The following is a 23,352-nucleotide window of genomic DNA, read 5'->3' as shown; positions in this document are numbered from 1 at the left end:
TATTCAGTATCTAAGGTGGCAAATACAGGAAGTTTGTGATACTTGTGGTGCAAAATACGATGAACAATCCTATATTTGGTATCTCAGTTACCGAATACAGTGAGACTGATCCTTTTTCAGTGTTTGAAATATCGAATTTAAGTTTTTGAATTTTAAGATGTCAAATATATATGTTAAATTTACTTAATACACCGATCAATTATCTATTTCCGTAGGTTTTCTATTTTTCATTTTGCCGTACATTTCCAACTTTACATTTCCACCGCCCCACAAGTTCAAATTTCAAACACAGCCCCTCAAAAACTCGAAAATCGAAACCCCCACCTGGCCGGAGCACGACACCGCCGGCGAAGCATCGCCTCCGTTCCCGTCGCTTGGAGGCGTCGGGTGAGAAGGGGAAGCTGATGGAGTTTACCGAGGCGTACAAGCAGACGGGCCCTGTCTGTTTCTCCCCCGACGCCCGCTTCCTCGCCATTGCCGTCGACTACCGCCTCGTCGTCCGGGACGTCGTCTCCCTCAAGGTGCCCGCGCCGTCCGTTGCCCCACCTCCTTTCTCCTCGTCGATCTCAGTGCTCGGGAGCCGGAATGCTGGTTTAGGGTTTGGAATTTTTTGGGTAGTCGCCGAATCTGGGATTGGTGGTGGTGGTGGTGGGGGTTAAAGTGACCTTTGTGCTGCTCAAATTCGAGCATGCTGGTGCGTAAATTGCGCCTGTTTGTGCTCGATCCGAACCCGTTGGGGTCAGGAGTAGGCTTTCCTTAGCTCAATTCGGGGCACATTGTGGATCGAAGGAATCTCTGGACCAAATGGTATGGGGGCGTTGATAATACGTGGTTTTGTTGATTGTGTGGATGTTAGACTGGTGCTTTTGGTTCGCCATTGAATTTTAGCCGGAGTATTAGCTTAGAATTCAGCTCTTTTTGTTTAGTGAATTGTGTAACTGTTGGATTGCTTGGATTCATGGGAGTTCCATGAGCACCTAATGTTTCATATTCGTCAATGCAAATTTTTAATCTTGTATTACGATTTAAATTTTCAAGTCCTGCAAGTTTCTTACATACCAAATAGATGGACTCAGGAGCTATATGAATTTCAAGTTTTACATGAGCTCATGTTGTTATTCGATAATGTATGTTTGAACTTGCTTATGCAGGTGGTACAATTGTTTTCATGTGTGGACAAGATAAGCTCTGTGGACTGGGCACCAGATTCAGAATATATTCTATGTGGACTTTACAAGCGGCCAATGGTGCAGGCTTGGTCACTGAGCCAGCCTGACTGGACCTGCAAGATCGATGAAGGCCATGCAGGGATTGCATATGCTCGCTGGAGCCCTGACAGTCGTCATATACTCACTACATCAGAGTTTCAGCTCCGTCTGACTGTGTGGTCTCTTGTAAATACGGCATGCGTACATGTCCAGTGGCCAAAGCATGCCTCTAGAGGTGTTTCTTTTACCAAAGATGGGAAGTTTGCTGCAATCTGCACCAGGCGCGACTGCAAGGATTATATAAATTTGCTCTCATGTCATTCCTGGGAGATAATGGGTGTCTTTGCTGTTGACACGATAGACTTAGCTGGTGTCGAGTGGTCACCAGATGATAGTGCTATTGTGGTCTGGGATTCACTTCTTGAATACAAGGTGCATGTGCCTTATCCTCAGAAACTCCCTATCCTTGTTTCGTGTGTTGTGACATGTGACTGTAGTCAATTCACTTGCATGTCTCTGTGGATCAACTTTGGTCTTTAGTTATTATCTTTCATATGCGTTCATGAAATCATCTTTAGTTTCAGTATCTAGCTGGCTAATGTTCTTTCTACTAATGTCACTTATTGATAACCTCAAAATTGAGGTGGCCGTTGCTTGTCATTTACTGCCTTGTTTGCGTTGTGCAGCTATCTCTTTTTCTAAGGAAAGTATACATTGCCTTAAGTCTACTCCACCCTTCTGCTTCCTTTGGCACTTATGAAGTTGTTGGATCTGGTTGTCTAATGAACATGATTAATTTAGATTTAGATTTTGATTATTGAAACTTTTGAATTACGCTTCATAGTTTAACTACTAATCTCTTGTCAACTCTTAGAGTTCATTTCAGTTTGTCAGAAGACAGAACCAAGTTGTTCTTTTTCCTACTTTAAACTGAGCATTGGATAGTTGTGGAGATATACCAACTCCAAGAAGTATCTGATCATTCGTGGAACATGCCTATTACAGGTTCTGATATATTCGCCGGATGGAAGGTGCCTGTTCAAGTATTTAGCCTATGAAAGTGGGTTAGGTGTGAAAACTGTTGCTTGGTCACCATGTGGACAGTTTCTAGCTGTGGGCAGCTATGATCAAGCAGTGCGAACTTTGAACCACTTGACATGGAAAACCTTTGCGGAGTTCACACATGCAGCCTCTATTCGAAATCCCTGTAATGCTGCTATATTTAAGGTAATTCTGTCAATTTCTTTCATTAACTGTCATAATAGCATAACTGCATAGTCCAGACTTGTTTCTCTAATTAATAATCTTGTCATCCAATTTTAACTACACAAAATGCACAGGAAGTCGATGACCCGTGGCAGCTTGATATGTCAGAGTTATGTCTAAGCGAAGGCTTCTCTCGTAACATGCAAGACAATGATGCTGGTAAGATTAGGAGTGCTCAATTTATACTACTTCTCATGCCATTGTTTTTCGTATATGTTCCACCCATTGATCATTGGACCTTATTTTTAAAAACATTTATTGCATGATGGTCTATATGAAAGTAAAAGCAATCCTCAGATGGTATCCTATCCAGCAAAATTGAAAACTATGACACTCCATGGGACATTCTGAGACTATTTTGTGTCCCTTCAGTCTGTAGTACACTTTTAACCTTACCTCTCTCACACGTTATTATCTGATTTTGGCATGCACTGCTGTACTTCTGAAGATACCATTTATTACTACTGATTTTTTTTTGGCATTGCGATGGCACTAAAATAATGTGTTATTGTTCCATACAATTTTATGAGTGATAGAGGGAAAAGTATGTACTTACTGTGATACCATACTTCAGTAGAAATCATTGTAGCTTAATGCCATGTTGGTGTTATGATCTGCAGTCTCCATGGTATCTTGCCCTCCTATTGCACTAGTTCAATGACCATTCTTACCAAATTGACATGTTGTAATGCCTTTATGTAATGTTTTTAACTACTCCTTATATGTTTTTTTTAATTCTAATGATTTTTCCATGGTTTTTTGTTGTCAGATAATGGCACAGAGGGAGGAGGTTCTAGAGTAAAATATGCTGTGGTGGATGTTCCAGTCACCTTACCTTCGCAGAAACCAGTTACTGACAAGCCCAACCCCAAACAAGGAATTGGTTAGTTCCTCTTGTCTTCAGCCACTTCAGCTGATGCTTGTTGCAAGGTCCTATTCATGTATATGGATTATCAGTTGTTTCCTTTCTTGATGACTGATGCACAGGTGGTTGGTATCCTGAACTTGAAATGTATGTAGTTTCTTACACAATACTTGCCTTATTTCTAAATTGAACTATGATCGCACTTGATGGATTTGATGTGCAATTGCCCTCGAATTCATTTGTGAATTCTTATAATAGAAGTAACATACATCATTTTCAAACATCCCTTGCATGAGTTGTCTTGCTGATTCTCAAATTTCTAGCAGAAATTGTTCAGGTCATGAGTCTGTTGTATTGTTGACAAACCTGCACTGTTGAAATTGCATTCTACTTCGAAACACCTCTCACCTTGGAACATGTTGCAGGTATGCTATCATGGAGCAGTGACAGCCACTATTTCTTCACTCGGAACGACAACATGCCGACTGCTCTTTGGATATGGGATATCTGCCGCCTTGAGCTTGCTGCTGTTCTCTTGCAGAAAGATCCAATCCGTGCTGCCGCTTGGGACCCTACTTGTCCACGCCTTGTTTTGTGCACGGAGAGCCCTCACCTGTACATGTGGGCACCATCCGGTGCATGCTGCGTCAACATCCCCTTGCCCAATTTCCGGATTGTCGACTTGAAATGGAACTCAGATGGAAGCTGCCTCCTCCTGAAGGACCGTGAGTCTTTCTGCTGTGCTGCAATCGTATCTGCTCTGCCAGAGGACGAACTTGATCAATCTGATGATAGCTCTGAAGATGAATGATCTTGTATGTGTTGCTTCTATGAAATCGATCTGTAGCCACTAAGAGGGAGCTACGACGTACAATAGCAGTATATGAATTTGGTGGCGGCAACTTGTTATCTGGTTGTAGGATAGATGAATGTTTCTTTCATCTTTAAACATCTAACGATGCTGCTACGATTCTAGGCTTTATTTCTTGTATTCTCTTGGGAGCGCGCTATTGTCGCGTTGGTAGAGCGCCCAGGTGTGGCGCCACCCACCGGGTTCGAACCTGGGTGCCCACGAAAAAAAAACCCCTTGCTGTGCTGGTTGCACGCGGTCCCTCGTGCAATAGCGTGGTTGTGCCGGCGTTAAGCGGTTTCTCGACCTTAGCTAAAAAAGCCCTCGGGACGTCTCCCAGGGTGTTGAGTTTTTTATTTTATTTCTTGTATTCTCTTCTATATTCCATGTATCTGGTTAATTTTTTGCTGTAGAAAGTAAGAAAATGTAGAACTGTACTCTTCGCATATGAAGCCTTTTCTTCTTACACTGAAATGGTAACTTGAGTTGTTTAAGCAATAAGCTGTCCTCGCATGTTTCATGTAAGTAGAGAACAAAATCCTTTATAGCTTAGCTAGAAGTCAAATAGGAGAACGTGCTCTCCCTGCCGTTGCAACTAGTGATCTCACGTTATGCTGCTAATTACACAATTGCCAGTTTGCCACGCTTAACCTCCTCAACTCGCTTTGAATCAAATGAGCTCATCTCTTCTCCAGGTTCAAATTAAAATCCATGCAGCAGGAGCACTTTAGCTGCAATCAATCATCCACGAAATTGCATTGAATGGGTGGCCGTATAATATAAAACTCTGTGATCGATAATTTACATTTACACGATCTTTTATAGTTTTATTTTCTTTCAACATTAAGTTATAAACTAAGACAATGTAATAATGAATAAGTACTATATACATTACGTGATATAAATGGTCACAGCTTTTTCTATTATCTCGACATCTCGTCTCCAAATTTGATAAAAAACTCCACTATTTTAAAGTCTCACTCAGCGACGAACCTTTCAGTAAGATAAGATGGTGTGCCCATATTACCTATCGTACGATGATTCAATGATGGATGAGCACATTCAACAACCAATACCAGTACTGATCAAGACTAAAATAAATTTCACCGCATTCACGACCAATACCGATACTTTGGCTAAAATAAAATTCAACACAGCTAAAATCTTCCGCACGGTCCGCCACTCATCTCACCTCTGAGCTGCATTGGTGCGTCCACTCTCCCCCAGGGCGTTTGCCATTGCCAGTTGGCGTATTTGGACTGGAGCACGGAATACGCCTACGCAGCTGCGTGTGCGTACCAGCATATATAAAGTCCGTCCCCGCCTCCTCCTCCTCGGCTCTCCACCCCCTTCCCTGCCGCAGGAGGTGAGGAAAGGGGACCGAAGCGAGCACGCGGAGCTGAGTCGGAGTCGGTCGGTCGGATCCACACACCTACGGAACGGATCGAAGCCACCGGCTTTCTCCCCTCGCCTCGGGTCGCCGCGCCGCGCTCGAATCGGACCTTGGATTGGTGCGGCTGCCCGCGCGGGAGCCTGATAAGCGCGCGCTCCGCCTGTCGATCTCGCGGCGGGAGGTGGTTAACTACCTGCCGATTTGAGGATTTGGGTGCGTGTTTGGGTTTGTGCGTGTGTGGTGGTGTGACCTCGCCGGCGGCGGGTGGCGGAGCTAGGGTTTGAGCGGGCGGGATGACGCGCCGGGTGCGGCGACGGACGTGCAGGGAGAAGGCTAAGGTGGTGGAGGAGGGCAGGGTACTGCGGGGCTCGTCACGCGTGGGCTCGGTAGGGGCGGAGGATGAACAGGACGCGGTGGAGGTGGACTGGACGGCGCTGCCGGACGACGCGGTGCTGCAGCTGTTCGCGCGGCTGAACTACCGCGACCGCGCCAGCATGGCGGCGGCTTGCCGGTCGTGGCGAGCGCTGGGCTCGTCGCCGTGCCTATGGAGCGCGCTCGACCTCCGCGCGCACAGGTGCGACCCCGAGATGGCGTCGTCGCTCGCCTCGCGGTGCAGGAGTCTGCGCCGGCTGCGGCTGCGCGGCCATGAGGCGGCCGAGGCCGTCCCCGGTCTCCGCGCGCGGGGGCTCCGCGAGTTGGTGGCCGATGGCTGCCGGGGGCTCACGGATGCCACTCTCGCTGTCCTTGCCGCGCGGCACGAGGACCTCGAGAGCCTTCAGATTGGGCCCGACCCTCTCGAGCGCATCTCCAGCGACGCCCTCCGTCACGTTGCGCTCTGCTGCTCGCACCTCCGCCGCCTGCGCCTCTCAGGTCTCCGCGAAGCAGACGCGGATGCCGTTGGAGCGCTCGCCCGCTATTGCCCCCTCCTCGAGGACGTTGCTTTCCTTGACTGCGGCGCTGTCGATGAGGCTGCTCTTGCCAACATCCACTCCCTCCGGTTCCTCTCCGTCGCAGGATGCCGCAACCTGAAATGGGCTACAGCTTCCGCCTCCTGGACCCAGCTTCCCTCCCTTATTGCCATTGACGTCTCCCGCACCGATGTCTCTTCAAGTGCTGTCTCTCGCCTCATCTCCCACTCCAAAACCCTCAAGCTTATATGCACGTTGAACTGCAGTTTTGTCGAGGATGAACAGACTCACAATCCTGCTGCATTTAGCAACTCCAAGGGCAAGCTCGTGCTCACCATTACAAGCCACATCTTTAAATCGATTGCCTCACTGTTTCCTGGTGTGGATGCGAAAGAGCACGGCATGTTCAATCAATGTAAATGGAGGCACAAAGACAAGATATCTGATGATATGATGAGCTGGCTTGAGTGGATCTTGTCGCAGTCACTTCTTCGGATTTCAGAGTCCAACCCACAAGGTATGGATGACTTCTGGCTGCAGCAGGGCACTGCACTACTGCTTAGCCTGCTGAAGAGTTCACAGGAGGATGTGCAAGAGCGAGCAGCTACTGCCCTTGCTACGTTTGTAGTTATTGATGATGAGAGCGCGAATGTGGATCCTGCAAGGTCGGAGGCTGTGATGCAAAATGGGGGCATCCGAATGCTGCTGGACCTTGCGAGGTGCTCAAGGGAGAGCGCACAGTCTGAAGCGGCAAAAGTAATTAATTGTTTAACTGAACCCCCTGTTTCTTAGTGTTTGTATTTTTGCATTTATCATTTTCTTACATTAATTGATGTCACCATGCAGGCTATTGCCAACTTATCAGTGAATGCCAAGGTTGCCAAGTCAGTTGCAGATGAAGGTGGCATTACAATACTCACTAATTTAGCTAAGTCGATGAATCGGCTTGTTGCTGAAGAGGCTGCCGGTGGCCTATGGAATCTCTCTGTGGGCGAGGACCACAAGGTTGTTGTTCTTGGATGCTGATTCTGATTGCCATACCTTAGATCGTGGCACTTTTGGTGATAACTCGTTGGCTGCTATTTTTCAGGCAGCCATTGCAGCATCTGGTGGTATAAAGGCCTTGGTTGATCTAATTTTTTGTTGGCCTGCTGGAACTGATGGAGTTCTTGTATGGAGCCTTCAGAATTTTCAGTTTTTAGAACTTCTAATTTAACTTGCTGAGTTTCTGTTGCTATTCTTTTTCATTAGGAACGTGCTGCCGGTGCGCTTGCAAACCTGGCTGCTGATGACAAGTGTAGCTTGGAAGTTGCAAAGGCTGGTGGTGTCCATGCTTTGGTTACACTTGCTCGATCGTGTAAACTTGAGGGTGTCCTAGAACAGGTAAACAGGGCATCCGCCTTCATGCTTGTATTTTTTTCTATACAAACTAGTACATATGTATTATAGCTCTCCTAATACAGTAACAAATATGATACGATAAACACAAAGCACGACCAAGGACATGCAAGCTCTCATATTTAATTCTACCTTCATGGCTATATAGCTGTACAGCTGCACATGTGCCATCTGCACCTTATTGCTTGCGTATCGGTTTTATACTTTGCCATATTAGGAACAATCTGGCCATGCGATAGGCGTTTTGCAATAAGGACAGCTCACTAGCAAAAGCATGCAAGTTATCAACAATAGCTGTATGCCTTAACGCTTGTCATCTGCTTATTGCTTGCAGCTTGCCTATTGAACTTTTTTTTTGTCTGCCATATGAGTCAAATTGGGCCATGTATACTGCATTTGTCAAGATTTTGTGAAGGTGTACAGTAAATTTTTCCTCGAGAGGATAGCTATGAGCTTTTGTTTTTTCTCAAAGGGGTTGCTCTCATTTCATACTCTATTAATTTCATAACATGTGTCCTCATCAAGAAAACATAACTATGTAACCTGCAGTACTTACCTTGAATAGTTTGCTGAGCTGCTCACTGGAATCTTGCATGTAATTTGAAAACAAAGTTTAGTTTAATGTTTTGGTTTTTAATGTTTGGTTTAGACCTTTTGGATTTGCTACTAAGGTACTTGGAAGTGATGTTTCCATGTAGAAGGCTAGAAGCTCGCCCCCTCATTTTATGTTACAAATAAATGCTTTATCTTACACTAACGGCCTAGTGCTTTGTCTTTTATAATGTTCACCATCTCTATATTTTCGTCGTCTTATTAGTTTCTAATTCTACTATTCTTATATGTGTAGGCTGCAAGAGCTTTAGCTAACTTAGCTGCACATGGAGACAACAACAACAACAATGCTGCTGTAGGTCAGGAAGCAGGGGCTTTGGAGGCATTAGTGCAACTAACAGGTTCTCAAAATGAGGGTGTAAGGTATACTTCTACTTGAGTTGACATGCTCTGACTTGCATGGCCTTGAAGTTGTAATGTCTGCATTCTGCTTGAATTATCCATATGAATGTACATTAATGTTGTACAATTTTTTATGTATGCAATTAGACAAGAAGCTGCTGGTGCTTTGTGGAACCTATCATTTGATGACAGAAATCGTGAAGCTATTGCTGCTGCAGGTGGCGTTGAAGCTTTGGTAAATCCACCCCACTCCCACCCACCCACATTTCCTGCACCTCAGTACCTTTGGTGAGATGCCTCTGAAGAGGCCTGTATACAATGAATTAATGCGGAATGCTGCTGCTCTAGTGCAATAATTTTAATTCGATGTAGGCTCAAGTTATTCGGTAGCAATTTGGGTAGAACGTATTATCTTGAATTTTATGATTAAGCACAGTACTGTGGCAAAGACATTCAACCAATACAAATGATTTAGCTTCTTTCATTACTTGAGAAAATAATTGATAATGCTGCGAGGATACCAAATGTTTCTAGGAACGCTTCTGCCCCCATCCCTTGCATCTATCTCAAACCCACTCAAATAGAAAATAAATAGTTTTTGTTTTCAGATAATAACTTCCATTTTTTAGGTTTCACTTGTGCAAGAATGTTTGAATGCTTCAGAAGGCCTTCAGGAGAGAGCTGCTGGCGCATTATGGGGATTATCTGTTTCAGAAGCTAACAGGTAACTTCAAATGCCAACGTAGTAATTTAGTTATTGTTAACATGTTCTCACTAATTTAAGTTCCTTCTGTCGTGATTTATTATGGCCCTTTCTTCTCAGATTCTTTTATTTACCTTTAAGGCTTTCATTTCAGAAATTTCTTAAAAGGTATTATATCTTGTCCAATTTGTACATATATGCTATATAAGAATGAATATTACAAAGTTTATCTCCTTTACTTTAAACGAGGCTGCATGGCTGAAGTAGTAAACTCTTGCACCTACTACCAAATTGCCCTGTTTCATGATATACCTTCTTGCTGATCACATGGAGAAGTAGTTTGGATATCAATGTTCGTGGCTACCAGTGTTGATGAAGTGGTGAAAGGAAGCTTAGTCAAATTGATGTTTATGTTCCATTTCGGAGGTGTTTGGTTGTTTAGCTTTGAACTTCTTCCGTCCACCAATCGTTTACTCGATTCCCACATTGTTGGTGATAAGTGATAACATTTTTTTTTGCCCTGGTCAGCATCGCAATTGGACAGGGAGGTGGTGTTGCACCATTACTCACGTTGGCACGCTCAGAGGTTGAAGTAAGTTTCATTTGCACTTCATATAGTAAATAAGTTTGACAAATGTTCTGTTCATATGTGGACACGTTCTGTTTATTACTGAAGATTTTTGAATCATTTTTACTTTATGAGAGGCCTTCTGTTTGGCACTAGGTAATAATACCATGAGACTTCCTGTATGTTTCATGCATTAGTTTTGTTAAAGGCCCATATATAATCTAGGCCCATATTGGCCCATCTCATGGCTATATATGGCTATATATATAGCCATGAGATGGGCCAATATGAGCCTAGATGATATATGGACCTTAACACCCCTTCCCCCCCTTAAACTCAAGGCGGATTTGAAGTGTTGAGTTTGAGCAATTGATGCCGATGCTGCTATCGAGTTTGTGCTTTAGTAAAGAAATCTGCAACTTGCAGTTCGGTGGTCACATACTGAAGAGCAATTGTTTTCTGATGACAATGAGACCGGGTAAAGTAGGCACCAACACCAATATGCTTTGTAAATTCATGCCTCACAGGATTATTGGCAATCTGTATGGCTCCAGTATTATCTCAAAGAAGATGTGTGGGATCATCACAAGAAACACCAAAATCAGCCAACAACTATCGAAGCCATGCAATCTCAGAAGTGGTAGTGGCAAGTGCTCGAAGTTCCGCCTCTGTACTGGATCAAGATACTGCTGCCTATTTCTTGGACTTTCATGCAAGAGGAGAAGAACCAAGAAGAATGCAATAACCAGTGACAGAACGACGATATGTTGGGTCACTCGCCCAAGTGGAGTCTGAGTAAGCATTAAGCTGAAGCGGGCTATCACAGGCATAAAACAAACACTGAGATGATATCCCCCTTAAGTATCTCAGCGCACGAAGTAAATGTCCAAAATAAACCGAAGTAGGAGCACTCACAAACTGACTTAAAATATGAACAACATAAACAATGTCAGGTCTGGTAACAGTAAGATAAACAAAGCTACCCACAATATGCCTATATCGAGAGGGATCCTCAAGAGGTGTACTATCAGTAGGACGAAGCTGTAAGTGAAGATCCATAGGTGTTGCAGCTGTCCGATTATTAGTAATGCCAGAACGAGAAATAAGATCTTGAATGTATTTGAACTGAGAAAGATAATATCCCTTGGCAGAATGTAAAACCTCAATCCCTAAGAAATAACTGGGAGGATCCAAGTTAGACATCAGAAATTGCTCACTAAGTTGCTTCTTCACATCAGAAATATGTTCCACATCATCGCCCGTGATCAACACATTATCAACATACAGAAGAAGCAAAGTACGTCCACGTGAAGAGAGATGAACAAATAAAGCAGGATCATGATCACTAGACGAAAACCAGCAGCTCGTATCACAGAGATAAAGCGCTCAAACCAAGCACGAGGAGCTTGTTTAAGACCATATAAAGCACGACGAAGACGACAAACATGTCAAGAAGTAGCATCAACATCTAGGGGTGGCTGCGTATAAATTTTCTCATGAAAATCACCATGAAGAAAAAGCATTCCTAACATCCATCTGAGAGGTAGTCCAGGAACAAGTAGTAGCTATGGCAATCAGAGTAGGAACAGTAGTCATGTGAGCAACAGGAACAAATGTCTCATCATAATTTTGTCCCTGAGTTTGCTGAAAACCTTTGGCAACAAGACGAGCTTTATATTGCTCAATAGAACCATCTGACTTGGTCTTAAGAGAACACCCATTTACATGTAATATGTACTGCATGGGATGGTAATGGAACAATATCCCAAGTGCCAGTACGATCAAGGGCAGCAAGCTCTTCAGACATGGCAAGCTGCCATTCCAGAATACTAGAAGCTTCCTGATAAGTGGATGCCTCACCAATAATAGCACTCACATATGGAAAACCCAACATGTCAGGAGGCTCAATAGTAGTACGATCCCGTAGATTATATCTCGGACCAACCTGTGACTCATCAGAAATAGCATGTGACTCATCAAAATTGTCAGATTCATCAGAATCAGGAGCTTCAAGAGATAAACAAGGCTGCCCACAATATGCGAGGAGGTAGGACTAGGCGGAAGCTCTGTGGGATATGTGGGACGACGAGTGTATACATGTATGATGGGTGATTTAGATTGTGGAGGTGGAGTAGAAGTGGGTGGAGGACAGTCATTAGGAATGAATGGAACGGATGTGGGCGGTGTGGAGACATCATCACTGGATGAAATAGGAGGGAGGCACATAAACGATGTGGACTCTGTGGAAGAATAGGATGACTGAGTAACAAGATTATAAAAGAAAGGACGGTCCTTAACAAAGGTCACATCATGAGAGATACGTATGCGACGAGCAGAAGGATCATAACAACAATAACCCTTATGCTCAGGACTATACGCCAGAAAAACACACTCAACCAACTGGGCAGTCAACTTAGTTTGCTCACGAGATTGAAGCAGAACATAGCACGTACACCCAAACACCTGAAGATGATCATAGTTAGGAGTACCAAAAAGTACCTCATCATGGCACTGACCAGTCAGTTTGGATAATGGTTGTTGATTGATGAGATAAACAACAGCGGAAATATTTTCTCCCCAGAAATGAGAAGAAACAAAAGAGGCAATCAGATGTGTTCGAGCAATCTTTATGAGATGATGATGTTTGCGTTCAACAACACCATTCTGAGCATGAGCACCAAGACATGAGAGTTGAGCAAGAGTGCCCTCAGAGGTTAAGAACTGGCAAAAAATATCAGATAAATTCTCACCACCAAAGTCAGAACGAAAAACTTTAATAGGAGTAGAAAACTGAGTGTGAACCATGCGAGTAAAAGACCGGTAAATGGTATGCCACCGGGAACGTTGTTTCATGAAATAAATCAAGTATATCAGGAATGATCATCAATAAAAAATAACATAATACTTATGACCGTCATTTGTAGCAAAAAGTGCATAACTCCATACATCTGAATGAATAAGATCAAAGGGTCTAGCAGAATGAGAAGCACTAGAGGAACATGAAAATTGTATTTGTTTGCCAAGCTTGCAACCCTTACAATGAAAGCTAGACTCGATAGATGTATGACCTAAACAACCTTTATTTATTAATGTAGACAAGCGAGACCCATATAGATGACCAAGACGATGATGCCACTTGGTGAAGGAAGAAGCGGATGACGATGCAGCGGATGACACATGACGGTAGAAGCATCAGAAGAAGGAGGACGCAAGGTGTCCAGGACATAGAGGCTAGGAGCACCTGAGCACCTCTATGGTGATGGACAGTCCCAATCACAGTCCCACTTCGACGATCCTAAATAAAACAAGATGAGTCATCAAATCCAACAAACAGTTATGGTCAGTAACTTGACTTACTGAAAGAAGATTCATGAACAACTGAGGTATAAAAGAAATATCGAGCACAGAAAAATTGGAATTGCAAAGTGAACCCTGATGAGTGATATGACAAGATTTACCACCAGTTGTCTGAACAGAAGCAACATTAGTGACTGGTTTGCAAGCAATCAATTGGGACTGATCTTATTCAGAAGCAACATCAGTCACATGAAAAGAAGCTCCTGAATCAAGAACCCAAGACGATTGAGGAGCAACGACGGGTGAGGCAGCATCAACAAACACATGAGCATGACGTGCATGATACTGAGCCAATTTCTCTGGATGTCGAGGAAAGCAATTTTCTGAACGATGATCAGTCTTCTTGCAATGCTCACAAGACTCTGAAGAGTTACCTCTAGGTGCATTGATCCTCTGGGAAGCTCTCAGTACACTATAAGGTACTGACACAGGAGCAGCAGATAGACTTGAGATAGGTCTCTTCAACAATCAAATCAGACTGTCTATGCCATGGTTATAGTAGAAGAATTGTGAAGGAACCTTGTACGGATGGACTCAAATTGGGTCGTTACCCCCATGACAAAGCGATATGTGAGAAACTTTTCAATAAATATGTGTGTTTTACATTCCTCTGTTGTGCATTGAGGTACCATAGAGATCAAAGGGCCCATCAAATGATCAAAAGTAGAGTAGTATTCATCAATAGACATATCATTCTTTTCAATTACATGTATTTGTTGCATGAGAGTATGCAAAAGAGCACCACTGTCCTGAACAAAGCGTCGCTGCAAAGAAGACCAAATGGCCTTGGCTGTCTTAAAACTTAGAAAGACTCATAATCATAGATTGCTTAGTGCTATTGACAATGACATCCATCACTTTTTCATCATTAATTTGCCATGTTTTGATATTAGCAGCATTAGTGCCATCATATTTACAGACATGTGGATCTTCAGTTAAGTGAAAAGCTAGACCATAACCCCTTAATGCAGCCTCTACTGAAAAAGCCTACTCCCGATAATTGTGACCATCAAGAAATATTGATAGCAATGGCATGAAGCTGCGACATGATTGAAGTACAGAGAGGACGAAACAAGAGTTACGACCAACAGTAGCAGGACCACGGCAACAACAACAGCAGGACTGCACCACCACAACAGCTCAGTAGGACAGCCCAATAGCACAACCCAACACCAGTAGAGTGCCTCCTCTGTTCTGGTCACCCATGAAGGCACACGATGATGTAGTAGCAGCAACAACCCGTGCAGAGGATGGATGCAACACCAAACAGAGCACACAAGCACTGCGGTGCAAGGCCACGACCGAGCCGCGACAGACGGCGGAAGGGGATCTCCGCGGCGGCAGGGACGAGCGAGCGAATGGAAGAGGAAGATAACGTCCTGTGATGGCGAGGGCGCGACGGTAGCAACCCGGACAGATCCGCGACGGGTGGACTGTGATGGCGTTACGACGGCCTGTTGGGTGGCAACGGGCCGCGAGGATGAAGTGGCCGCGATGGAGGAGCTGCTCCGCACAACGACTGCTGCGACAGGCAGCAACAGAGGACCATGATGTGTGGCGACCGATGACGAACTGAGGCGATGGGGCGCACGGAAAAAAAGGGGGTACGACGGTGGCTGACGGACGAACGGATGTAGCAGTAGTCCAACAAGGCAGAGCTACTACCGTGACAGGAAGGGGACGGTGTGGAGGAGATTTGGATCGTGGGTGAGGTGGACTAGATTAGCCATAATCCTAACCCTAATCCTTGCTCTGTTACCATGTTACTAACCTTGGGGATTAGAGAGCTTGATCACGTCATTAGGGTGGATGTGTATATATAGCCATGAGATGGGCCAATATGGGCCTAGATGATATAACCTAACACTGTATTGAGCATATGTATTGAATTACTTTGGTTAATTTTATGTCATGTGGCGTTAAATTTGCTTGCTTGAGAGCTGATTTCAGTAGAGACCTTGTTTTGTTTGTATTAACACATCATTCCCTCCATTCCTTAAATGCCTTGCTAAAATTACTAAGATTGCCTTGCTGCACAAGTTCAGCTTATTTTTTTTGATTTAACTGCCCAACTTCAAGTCAAGTAGATTGTGTACTTAATCAGTGCCCTCAATTTCTTGTTAAGGTTTGCTCCATTTTGCCATGCTAAGTGATTTTATAGTGTATAATCGAAGTTCTCATACATTGGTATTTCTGTCTTTGGAAATAAAAAGCTGTTCTCTCCAGCAACAATGACCTTCCGTTTCTGCAGGATGTTCACGAGACAGCAGCAGGGGCACTGTGGAATCTTGCATTCTATTCTGGTAATGCTCTCCGCATAGTTGAAGAAGGTGGGGTGCCTGTTCTTGTAAGCATTTGCTCGTCATCAGGGTCAAAAATGGCTCGCTTCATGTCTGCACTAGCCCTTGCCTATATGTTTGATGGAAGGTACGCTGTTTACAGTGATTATTAAATTGATTGCTTCACGTGTTTGCCGTTCGATGAGCTTTTAGTTCTTAGTTGAGCAAGTACCACCAGCAGGTCAACATTTAGACATTGTGTTAGAGCATCAAGTCATCTTTGAGGCTTCAAAATTCTGTAACTTTATTTTATTTATTTATGATGTACTGCTGGTAGAGTGTGATGCGCACCATGCTTCTAGGCTTAAGATGATGCATCGGCTTTTGAAATAGTTATATGACTTCAATTAAATTGTGTAGTTGATTATTTGTGGTTGTCAAGTTTTATTTCGCGATCAGAGGCCTTCTGTGTTGACATCAAGAAGGAACCATGGTTTACTATTTCCTCGTTCATTGATCTAGTCTGCAAGTATAAGTTCTATTTCCTAAGTTGGTTTTTATATATTGCTGCTCGTCATTGAATTTTTACTAACGTCCAGTTTTAGCAGTTCTTATTGCCTACCCCAACTTGCTTGGGGCAAAGGCTGCTGCTGCTGTTGTTATTATTATCTTAGGAACCATTGGTCTATAAATTTTATTTGAAAGACTCATTTCCTGCAAAAGATTTGCGTTCATGTAGGAACTAGGAAATGACCTGGCCGATTGTGTGCAGATGCTTGATGTTCTGTTTCTAAAATCAAACTGTTTACTTTGCTTTGGCTAACTGCTGTGTTGGTTGTCAGAATTAGTCCATAAACTACATGACTTGGCAAATCCTATTCGCACCTTTATTTAACATTGCAATTGTAATAGATGCATGATGATCTTTATATTCAATGATGTGGTAGGAGGCAGTTCTGAGAAATTAAATAAATCGGTTGTTTATGTTTATTGGTTTTTGTGCAGATCAACCTATCTTGACATGGAGCATTGTTGGCTTCCCACTGTTGCATTGAGTTGTACAATCCATTAGATACATAGAATATTTTTTTTTGCACTTTAGAATTTCTATCGAGGTGACTGATGATATTTTGCATTATCAGTAGTTCTATTCTTAATTGTGTGTTTCATCACGCAGTTTCCATTTCCCTCGTGATAACTTAAAGAGCAGTTAACTATAGATATAAACATTAGCTGGCTAGTACTATGGCCCATATGATACTGGTCCCTTGTAAAATTACATTGTAGGCTGTTTGGTAAGAATTTTTTACTGCTATCTCTGATTTACAAGATTGTCTTAATGAGATATTTACATGATCAGATGGTCTAAATCTGAAATTTCTGAACTGACAGAATGGATGAAGTTGCATTGGTTGGGACATCCTCCCATAGCAGTTCCAAGAGTGTTAATGTTGAGGGAGCCAGAAGAATAGCTTTGAAGCATATAGAAACCTTTGTGCTGACTTTTTCAGATCCACAATTGTTCTCTATGGCTGCTGCCTCCTCAGCCCCGGCAGCACTATCTCAGGTTGCTGAAGCAGTGTTCATACACGAAGCTGGCCACCTGAGATGCAGGTTTGGCTTTACACTTAAGTTTTGATCCTGTATGAAGTTTAACTGGCAATTCTTCAGTCTGAGTACATGCAACTTTTTTAGGTTGATGTATGTTTGTCGCATGCATCTTATTTTAATATTTTGTCATGGTATCATGTAGTTAGAGAAACGTAGTACTAATATAGTGCGTTACTTTCTCCAGTGGTGCTGAGATTGGTAGATTTGTTGCCATGCTTCGCAATCCCTCACCAATTCTTCGTGCTTGTGCTGCCTTTGCCCTTCTTCAGGTTGGTTTCCCCTTATCCCTTCTCAACATCTAATGATATTTATCTAAAGCCTATGTATTGAGTCATCGTGATTTGATACATAGGCTTTACTGTGCTTGAGAAGTCCATTTCTGGCTGTTTTAGTTTTAGAGCGATGTCGTTATCACTATTTCTTATATCTAGCTAATATGAAAATCATGAGCTTGAATTTAAGCTCTATATAGAATGAGATCAGCTAGCAGATCTAAAGCCTCCTAATTATCCATTTCAAAGCCTGCAATTCAAAGTAGATACCTTCCCCCCAAATATGCCGTATACTTCAAACATATTAAAGACCAGCAAAAACTATTTACTGCATTACCTTTATCATTTGCACACCCTGCCTAGTGTTCTCAAAAAGAGTATGAATAGCATGATTAATAATCGCAACTTCTATAGCTTTTCTTTCCATGATTTGAATTGTCATTTGTCGGTTTGAACTTCCAACCTTGTTTTCTCCACCAGTTAGGAGAATTCATATCACGTCACATAAACAAACACACCATTCTATCATTTTGTGTATCTTCCTTTTGTTCTGAACAATAAGCTGACCGTCCAGCAATACTTCTCTTAAGATCTGATGAGATATACTCGCCGAAATAATGCAGTTCACAATCCCGGGAGGTCGGCACGCCGTGCACCACACAAGTCTCTTGCAGAAAGCAGGAGCAGGTCGAGTCTTGCGTGCAGCGGCGGCTGCAACAACAGCTTCCATCGAAGCCAAAATCTTTGCAAGAATTGTCCTCAGGAACTTGGAGCACCATCAGTCAGGGACGTCAACATGAGCGCGCACGCGCAGCGGAGGTTCATCCTCCAACAAGGCATCACGTCCAGGGGCTCTGCTTGGCCAGTGCAGAATGACGCGAAATATCAGTGCAGAATGACGCGAAATATCAGTTCAGGTAGTGTTGGCTTTTCGGAGCTTTTTCATCACAACAGCAGATAGTGACCCAAGGAACTGCACCCAAGTTCAGGTGGGGGCCATTTTCTCTCTCCATGGCAACTTGCAGACGTTTATATTCTCGTGATCATTTGGTGTGTAAGATAAACTTGAAATTTTTCGCGTCGATGAGAATTATGAAGCGGTATATACCTTGTGGATATTTATTATTTGTTGATTAGTGTTGAGGTGCGTGGAAGCGTCAGGTAGACTTGTGCTGTTCCTGCTGTTGCAACATACATGTAACTTTGTAAATGTACTGTTTGTTACATATTTTTCCGTGCCCTGAGTGTTGCTGTAGATTTACGAAGTACTAAGTGGTTTGCTCTGGTCTGTAATTCAATTTATATTGTGAGAGTTGATCCATGATCCGTCGCATCTGCTTAGACAATAGACGTCATCAAAATTAGGATAAATGCACAATTATGGCAACAGCCGTCAAACGGAAACATGACAAGGTTTGCCCATTTTGCATCAGTACGAGTGAGTAATATTTGCACCGTTGATTGATAGATCGGACGGCTCGCGCTGCTTCTGCCTTCGGCGTCCCCTGACCGACTCTAGGGTAGTGTTTGGTTGGAGAGCGAGGTGGGATGGGATGATCTGGAATCAGATGTTTGTTTGGTGGGTGGAATGGAACGACTCCATTTTAGATTTCGAGCCCACTGTCAGTGACTTGTCCTAAGTGGGATGTCTGCGTTCAGTCTTTTTTCTGCAACGGATCCGTCCCGAATTTTTGAAGAATATTCTCAGATTCAGAATCATTTCATCCCACTGAACTCCAACCAAACAGCTCAAAAACAGGATAGATCCGCTTCGTCCCATCCCATCCCACGAACCAAACACTACCTAGAAGAAGCAGAACGAAAGGCGCGCCCCATTCCACCACTCCTCTCCGGCGGCGGATTGATGGCGCTTCTTCCCCCTGCTGCGGTCCACCCAGGTAAGGCCTCGCTCGCGGCGTTGGCGCTCGATTTCCCTTCCCTTCGCTCCCCTCCCCTCGAACCCTAGCCCTAGCCCTAACCCTAACGAGAGCAACGAGGAGCAGGAATCGGCGCTGCGCGGCGCCACCGGCCGGGAGCTGTACCCACGCGCGAACCCTAACCCCGACCGGATGCCGTGGTGAAGGAGGCGCGGCGCCACCAGCAGATTTGGGTGTGGAGCGATAACAAAGACGACGAGGAGGAGAGGGTGCGCCGCCGCCTCTTCCGCTTCCACGTGAAGCATCCTGCAGTTGTGGTCTCGTCGAGGTATTGCTTCCACACATCTCCTTCCCTTCCCTTCCAGAACCCTTCGCCGCATTTAGTGGTTCTTGCCATTGGAAGGATTTAGGGTTTTGAGATTAGTTTTAGTTTCGGGGCCAGAAATATTTAGCAGATGAAATATAGGCTGATAGGCAGTTCTGCGATTTATTCATTTGGATGTGGAGGGGATCTCAGTTACGTTGTGCTGGATAAATTAGATGTGTGCAGTGCTTGCTACTTGGTGTTAAATGTTCCCGATAAATGTCTGTTTTGGGTACACATCCGTGTATAGATTTCTGCACTCTACTTAGCTAACTCTCATGGGTAAATGCATTTGTTGTTTTGGAGTATACTAAAGCTGTTATCGTGTTTGGATATATTTGTCATTCGTAAGGTTCATATTTGTTGGTAATTTTCTGTAACCTGCTCTCTTTTGTAGTCCTGAACTACTGATACTATATAGAGGTGTCTAACACATAAATATTGGCATCCGAGTTCACCATTTAATTCCACTCAGATTTTTTTTAGATGCTACCTTGTTCCGAATATATATGGTGTTGCTACTAGCATGCTTGTTTTCACCTTTAGATCCTGATCACTCTCGTATCAACAGCAACAACCTTTATCCCAAGCAAGTTGGGTAGATTAGAGATGAAATCCACAAGATCCAACTAAAAAGGTGATGATAAAACAATAATGATAATAAAGCTATTAGTAATAGTTAAAAAAAATAAAAGTAATAATGATACAAGAAGACTGATGCATAAGTTATGGTTCTAACACGTGGATTGTTAATTTTCACGCACTTATATCCGTGAATAGTTCTTTGAAGATATTCTATTATTTTAAATCTCTCTTTACAGACTTCTCCCATGTTAGATTTAGTCGACCCCTGTCTCTCTTTATATTATTAGCACATCTCCATTGGATATGTCCAAACTATCTCAACCGTTAACCAAATTTTTCTTCAATTGACACTACCCCTACCTTATCAAGTATATCATTATTTCGGATCTGATCCTTTCTTGTATGGTCATAAATTCATCGTAACATACACATCTCTGCTACACTAAACTGTTGGACACATCGCCTTTTAGTTGGCAAATATTTGACGCCATACAACATCATAGGTCAAATCGTCGTCCTATAGAACTTACCTTCCAGCTTTTATGGCATCCTCTTGTCACATAGGATGCCAGAAGCTTGACGCAATTTCAATCATCTATCTACCGAGACTAACATCTTCTCCTTCATGCCTAGTAGCACTGAAATCACACTTCATATACTCAGTTTTGCTCCTACTAAGTCTAAAACCTTTCGATTCTAAAGTATATCTCCACAACTCTAATTTCTTTTTAACCCCTATCCTACTCTCATCAACTCGCACCACATCGTCAGCAAAGAGCATACACCAAGGGATATCTCCCTGAATGTCCCTTGTGACCTCATCTATCACCAAAGCAAATAAATAAGGACTCAAAGTTGACCCTTGATGTAGTCATATTTTAAGTGAAAAGTCATCGGTTACATCTTCACTTGTCTGAATACTTGTCATATCCTTGATGAGGGTTGGTCTCACTCTCATATCATGTACCTGAAATAGTGGAGGTTGTATGGCCATATCAAATTTCTATTTTAAGATTGTTTAGCAGCAGTGGTATTATTCAGCGCATAAGGATGATTTATTTATTGTGCTCCCCCTTTTTTTTGCTTTAGTACATAGTAGAACATATGTAAATTGGCAAAATGAGCATGTTCGTTGCTTCCAACTAGTAGGATGTTCCAGAGAAATGCCTTCTGACTGGGTCCATATGTTTGTAAAGTTACAGGACTCTACTGCATAAATATTGGCATCTTAGTTGGCCATTTTATCCCATCGAATTGACATGCTAGCTTATTGTGTAGTGTTGGTACTAGCATGTTCGTCTCATTATTCTAATTGAAAGAACATACTGAAAGTTGTATGATTTTGTACATTTCTATATTAAGATTGTTTTCTTGTAGTGCTATTTTCAGTGCATAATAACAACATATATAAACCTACTAATCACCATGCATTATGCATAGTTGTTGGCAAGATTCACTAATGTTGTATTTTGAAATCTCTTCAAACTTATTCATAGGTATTGGCTGTGTGTTTCTCCATGTGCCTTGAAAGAACTGCTCTTTTGATCATGCTGAATTTATACCGTGTTAGAAAGTCAACCTTTATATGATAATTTTTCATGTCACGTACTTATTGTAGACATGCTAGATTGTAATTTTTAGCAGCTTTTCGTGGAATGGCCTATCAAGAACCCATGTTGAGTGGCACTTACCATGCTTTTATGGCTGTTAATATCCTAGTCAGATGTCTGAATTCCATATTCACATTGATGATACATATTCAATGTTATGAATGACTACAGCTTGCCAGAGCAGTATGGTTTCTGATTCTACTATTTTTAGCATATCTGTATGTGATTATTTTCAACGTATCTTTTGTCTATCCAAATATCACGTGTAGTGGTATTTTTTATGATAGTCTCAACATTTTCTTCATTATTTAGTATACTAATATTTTGTCTTAGGTGGCGCATGAACTGAAGTTTTTAGTTATGCTGCCATGTTTTGATTGTGGATCACCGTACATTTTATTAGCATGGAAGGTCTTCAGCGTCCATACTTCTATTCTTAGTTAGTATTACTTGTGTGATCTAAGATTGCAGTTCTTCTTTATCCCTCTATTTTCTTCACTTGTTCTGTTTTGCTTTGTTGTCTAATCGTGTTTTGTTTCTTATCCTGAACTAAATTGTCCTGACAAAGGCTTTGTAATGTGTCTCGTGAAAATATCTTCTGCTTATCTATTTTATTATCCATGAATATACAATTTCTAGAGCTGACAAGATACGGTCTTCTTGTAGGTCCGCAGAACTGGCGTGGGGATGACTAATCTTCTTAGATCCTCGTGCGATTATGAGCATAGGCTGTATTGGATGTGATGTAAACACTTGTAATGGAGGACGTTGCCCTGGACTGCTGTCTGACGGTTCGAGCGAAGATAGCATAGCGATGAACGGCCCAGCGTTATGCTGGATGGGATGATTCTGGATTAGGCACCGTCGTTAGTACACAAAACCCTCTGTTAGACTAGCGAAACAAGTTTCAGTAAGTTTCAATGGCAACGTTAGTCGGCCGTCACTTCGCGTGGGATGAGTTGACCTTCGCGCGATTCTGGACAGAAACTTTGACCGTTTGGGCCATTCTCTTTTCTATTTGAGCCCATTTGCAAGAAAAGGTATCGGCCCATTTCACTTCCATTCGTTAACAACATAGCCCATTTACTGAGAAGGGTTTCCGATCGAGGGCCCACGTAAGGCCCACCAAAGCCCGTTGGTTAGCAATGGCCCACATGAAGATAACCCGGGCTACCAGTGGGCTTCAACCGGCCCAACTTTTCGTCTATGGCTGCCCACAAAATCCCATTTGTAAAATTCAGGTTGCTAACGGTCCATATTAGGACGCACCAGGTTGTAACGATG

General features: G+C 43.0%; 2 protein-coding genes and 1 long non-coding RNA gene across 5 annotated transcripts; all 3 read left to right on the top strand.

The window, feature by feature from the left end:
• The first annotated feature begins 274 nt into the window (after positions 1-274).
• LOC133906902 (uncharacterized) lies at positions 275-4,330 on the top strand. The gene is made up of 6 exons (XM_062348862.1): positions 275-521; positions 1,152-1,640; positions 2,214-2,435; positions 2,549-2,633; positions 3,244-3,357; positions 3,765-4,330. Exons 1-6 carry the CDS (start codon positions 405-407, stop codon positions 4,148-4,150), a joined length of 1,413 nt encoding a protein of 470 aa, XP_062204846.1. The 5' UTR covers positions 275-404; the 3' UTR covers positions 4,151-4,330.
• Positions 4,331-5,531: 1,201 nt separating this feature from the next.
• LOC133906910 (protein ARABIDILLO 1-like) lies at positions 5,532-18,876 on the top strand. 2 transcript variants are annotated; one of them, XM_062348869.1, is made up of 12 exons: positions 5,532-7,246; positions 7,337-7,495; positions 7,581-7,661; positions 7,742-7,873; positions 8,736-8,863; positions 8,990-9,077; positions 9,472-9,566; positions 10,074-10,137; positions 15,722-15,897; positions 17,142-17,363; positions 17,545-17,629; positions 18,256-18,876. In XM_062348869.1, exons 1-12 carry the CDS (start codon positions 5,876-5,878, stop codon positions 18,430-18,432), a joined length of 2,778 nt encoding a protein of 925 aa, XP_062204853.1. In that variant the 5' UTR covers positions 5,532-5,875; the 3' UTR covers positions 18,433-18,876. The 2 variants fall into 2 exon arrangements, 1 of the variants encoding a protein (XP_062204853.1); XR_009907872.1 differs by lacking the exons at positions 17,545-17,629; positions 18,256-18,876 and adding an exon at positions 16,755-17,044 and having other exon boundaries at positions 17,142-17,281.
• A 560-nt stretch (positions 18,877-19,436) lies between these two features.
• On the top strand, positions 19,437-23,011 carry LOC133906957 (uncharacterized). 2 transcript variants are annotated; one of them, XR_009907884.1, is made up of 3 exons: positions 19,437-19,530; positions 19,636-19,837; positions 22,735-23,011. It is a non-coding gene; the product is annotated as an uncharacterized LOC133906957 (long non-coding RNA). The 2 variants fall into 2 exon arrangements; XR_009907883.1 differs by lacking the exon at positions 19,437-19,530 and having other exon boundaries at positions 19,539-19,837.
• Positions 23,012-23,352: the final 341 nt, after the last annotated feature.

The sequence above is a fragment of the Phragmites australis genome, chromosome 24, assembly GCF_958298935.1.
Source record: "Phragmites australis chromosome 24, lpPhrAust1.1, whole genome shotgun sequence".
In the NCBI taxonomy this organism is placed as follows: Eukaryota; Viridiplantae; Streptophyta; class Magnoliopsida; order Poales; family Poaceae; genus Phragmites; species Phragmites australis.
This window is presented reverse-complemented; position numbering and strand designations above follow the sequence as displayed.

Excerpts from the sequence above, each read along its gene's own strand:
- LOC133906910 (XM_062348869.1), top strand. The coding sequence starts at position 5,876 with ATGACGCGCCGGGTGCGGCGACGGACGTGCAGGGAGAAGGCTAAGGTG. Across the intron at positions 7,247-7,336 it reads CACAGTCTGAAGCGGCAAAA|GCTATTGCCAACTTATCAGT; the intron begins GTAATTAATTGT and ends GTCACCATGCAG. Across the intron at positions 7,662-7,741 it reads CTGGAACTGATGGAGTTCTT|GAACGTGCTGCCGGTGCGCT; the intron begins GTATGGAGCCTT and ends CTTTTTCATTAG.
- LOC133906902 (XM_062348862.1), top strand. The coding sequence starts at position 405 with ATGGAGTTTACCGAGGCGTACAAGCAGACGGGCCCTGTCTGTTTCTCC. Across the intron at positions 522-1,151 it reads GGGACGTCGTCTCCCTCAAG|GTGGTACAATTGTTTTCATG; the intron begins GTGCCCGCGCCG and ends TTGCTTATGCAG. Across the intron at positions 2,436-2,548 it reads GTAATGCTGCTATATTTAAG|GAAGTCGATGACCCGTGGCA; the intron begins GTAATTCTGTCA and ends CAAAATGCACAG.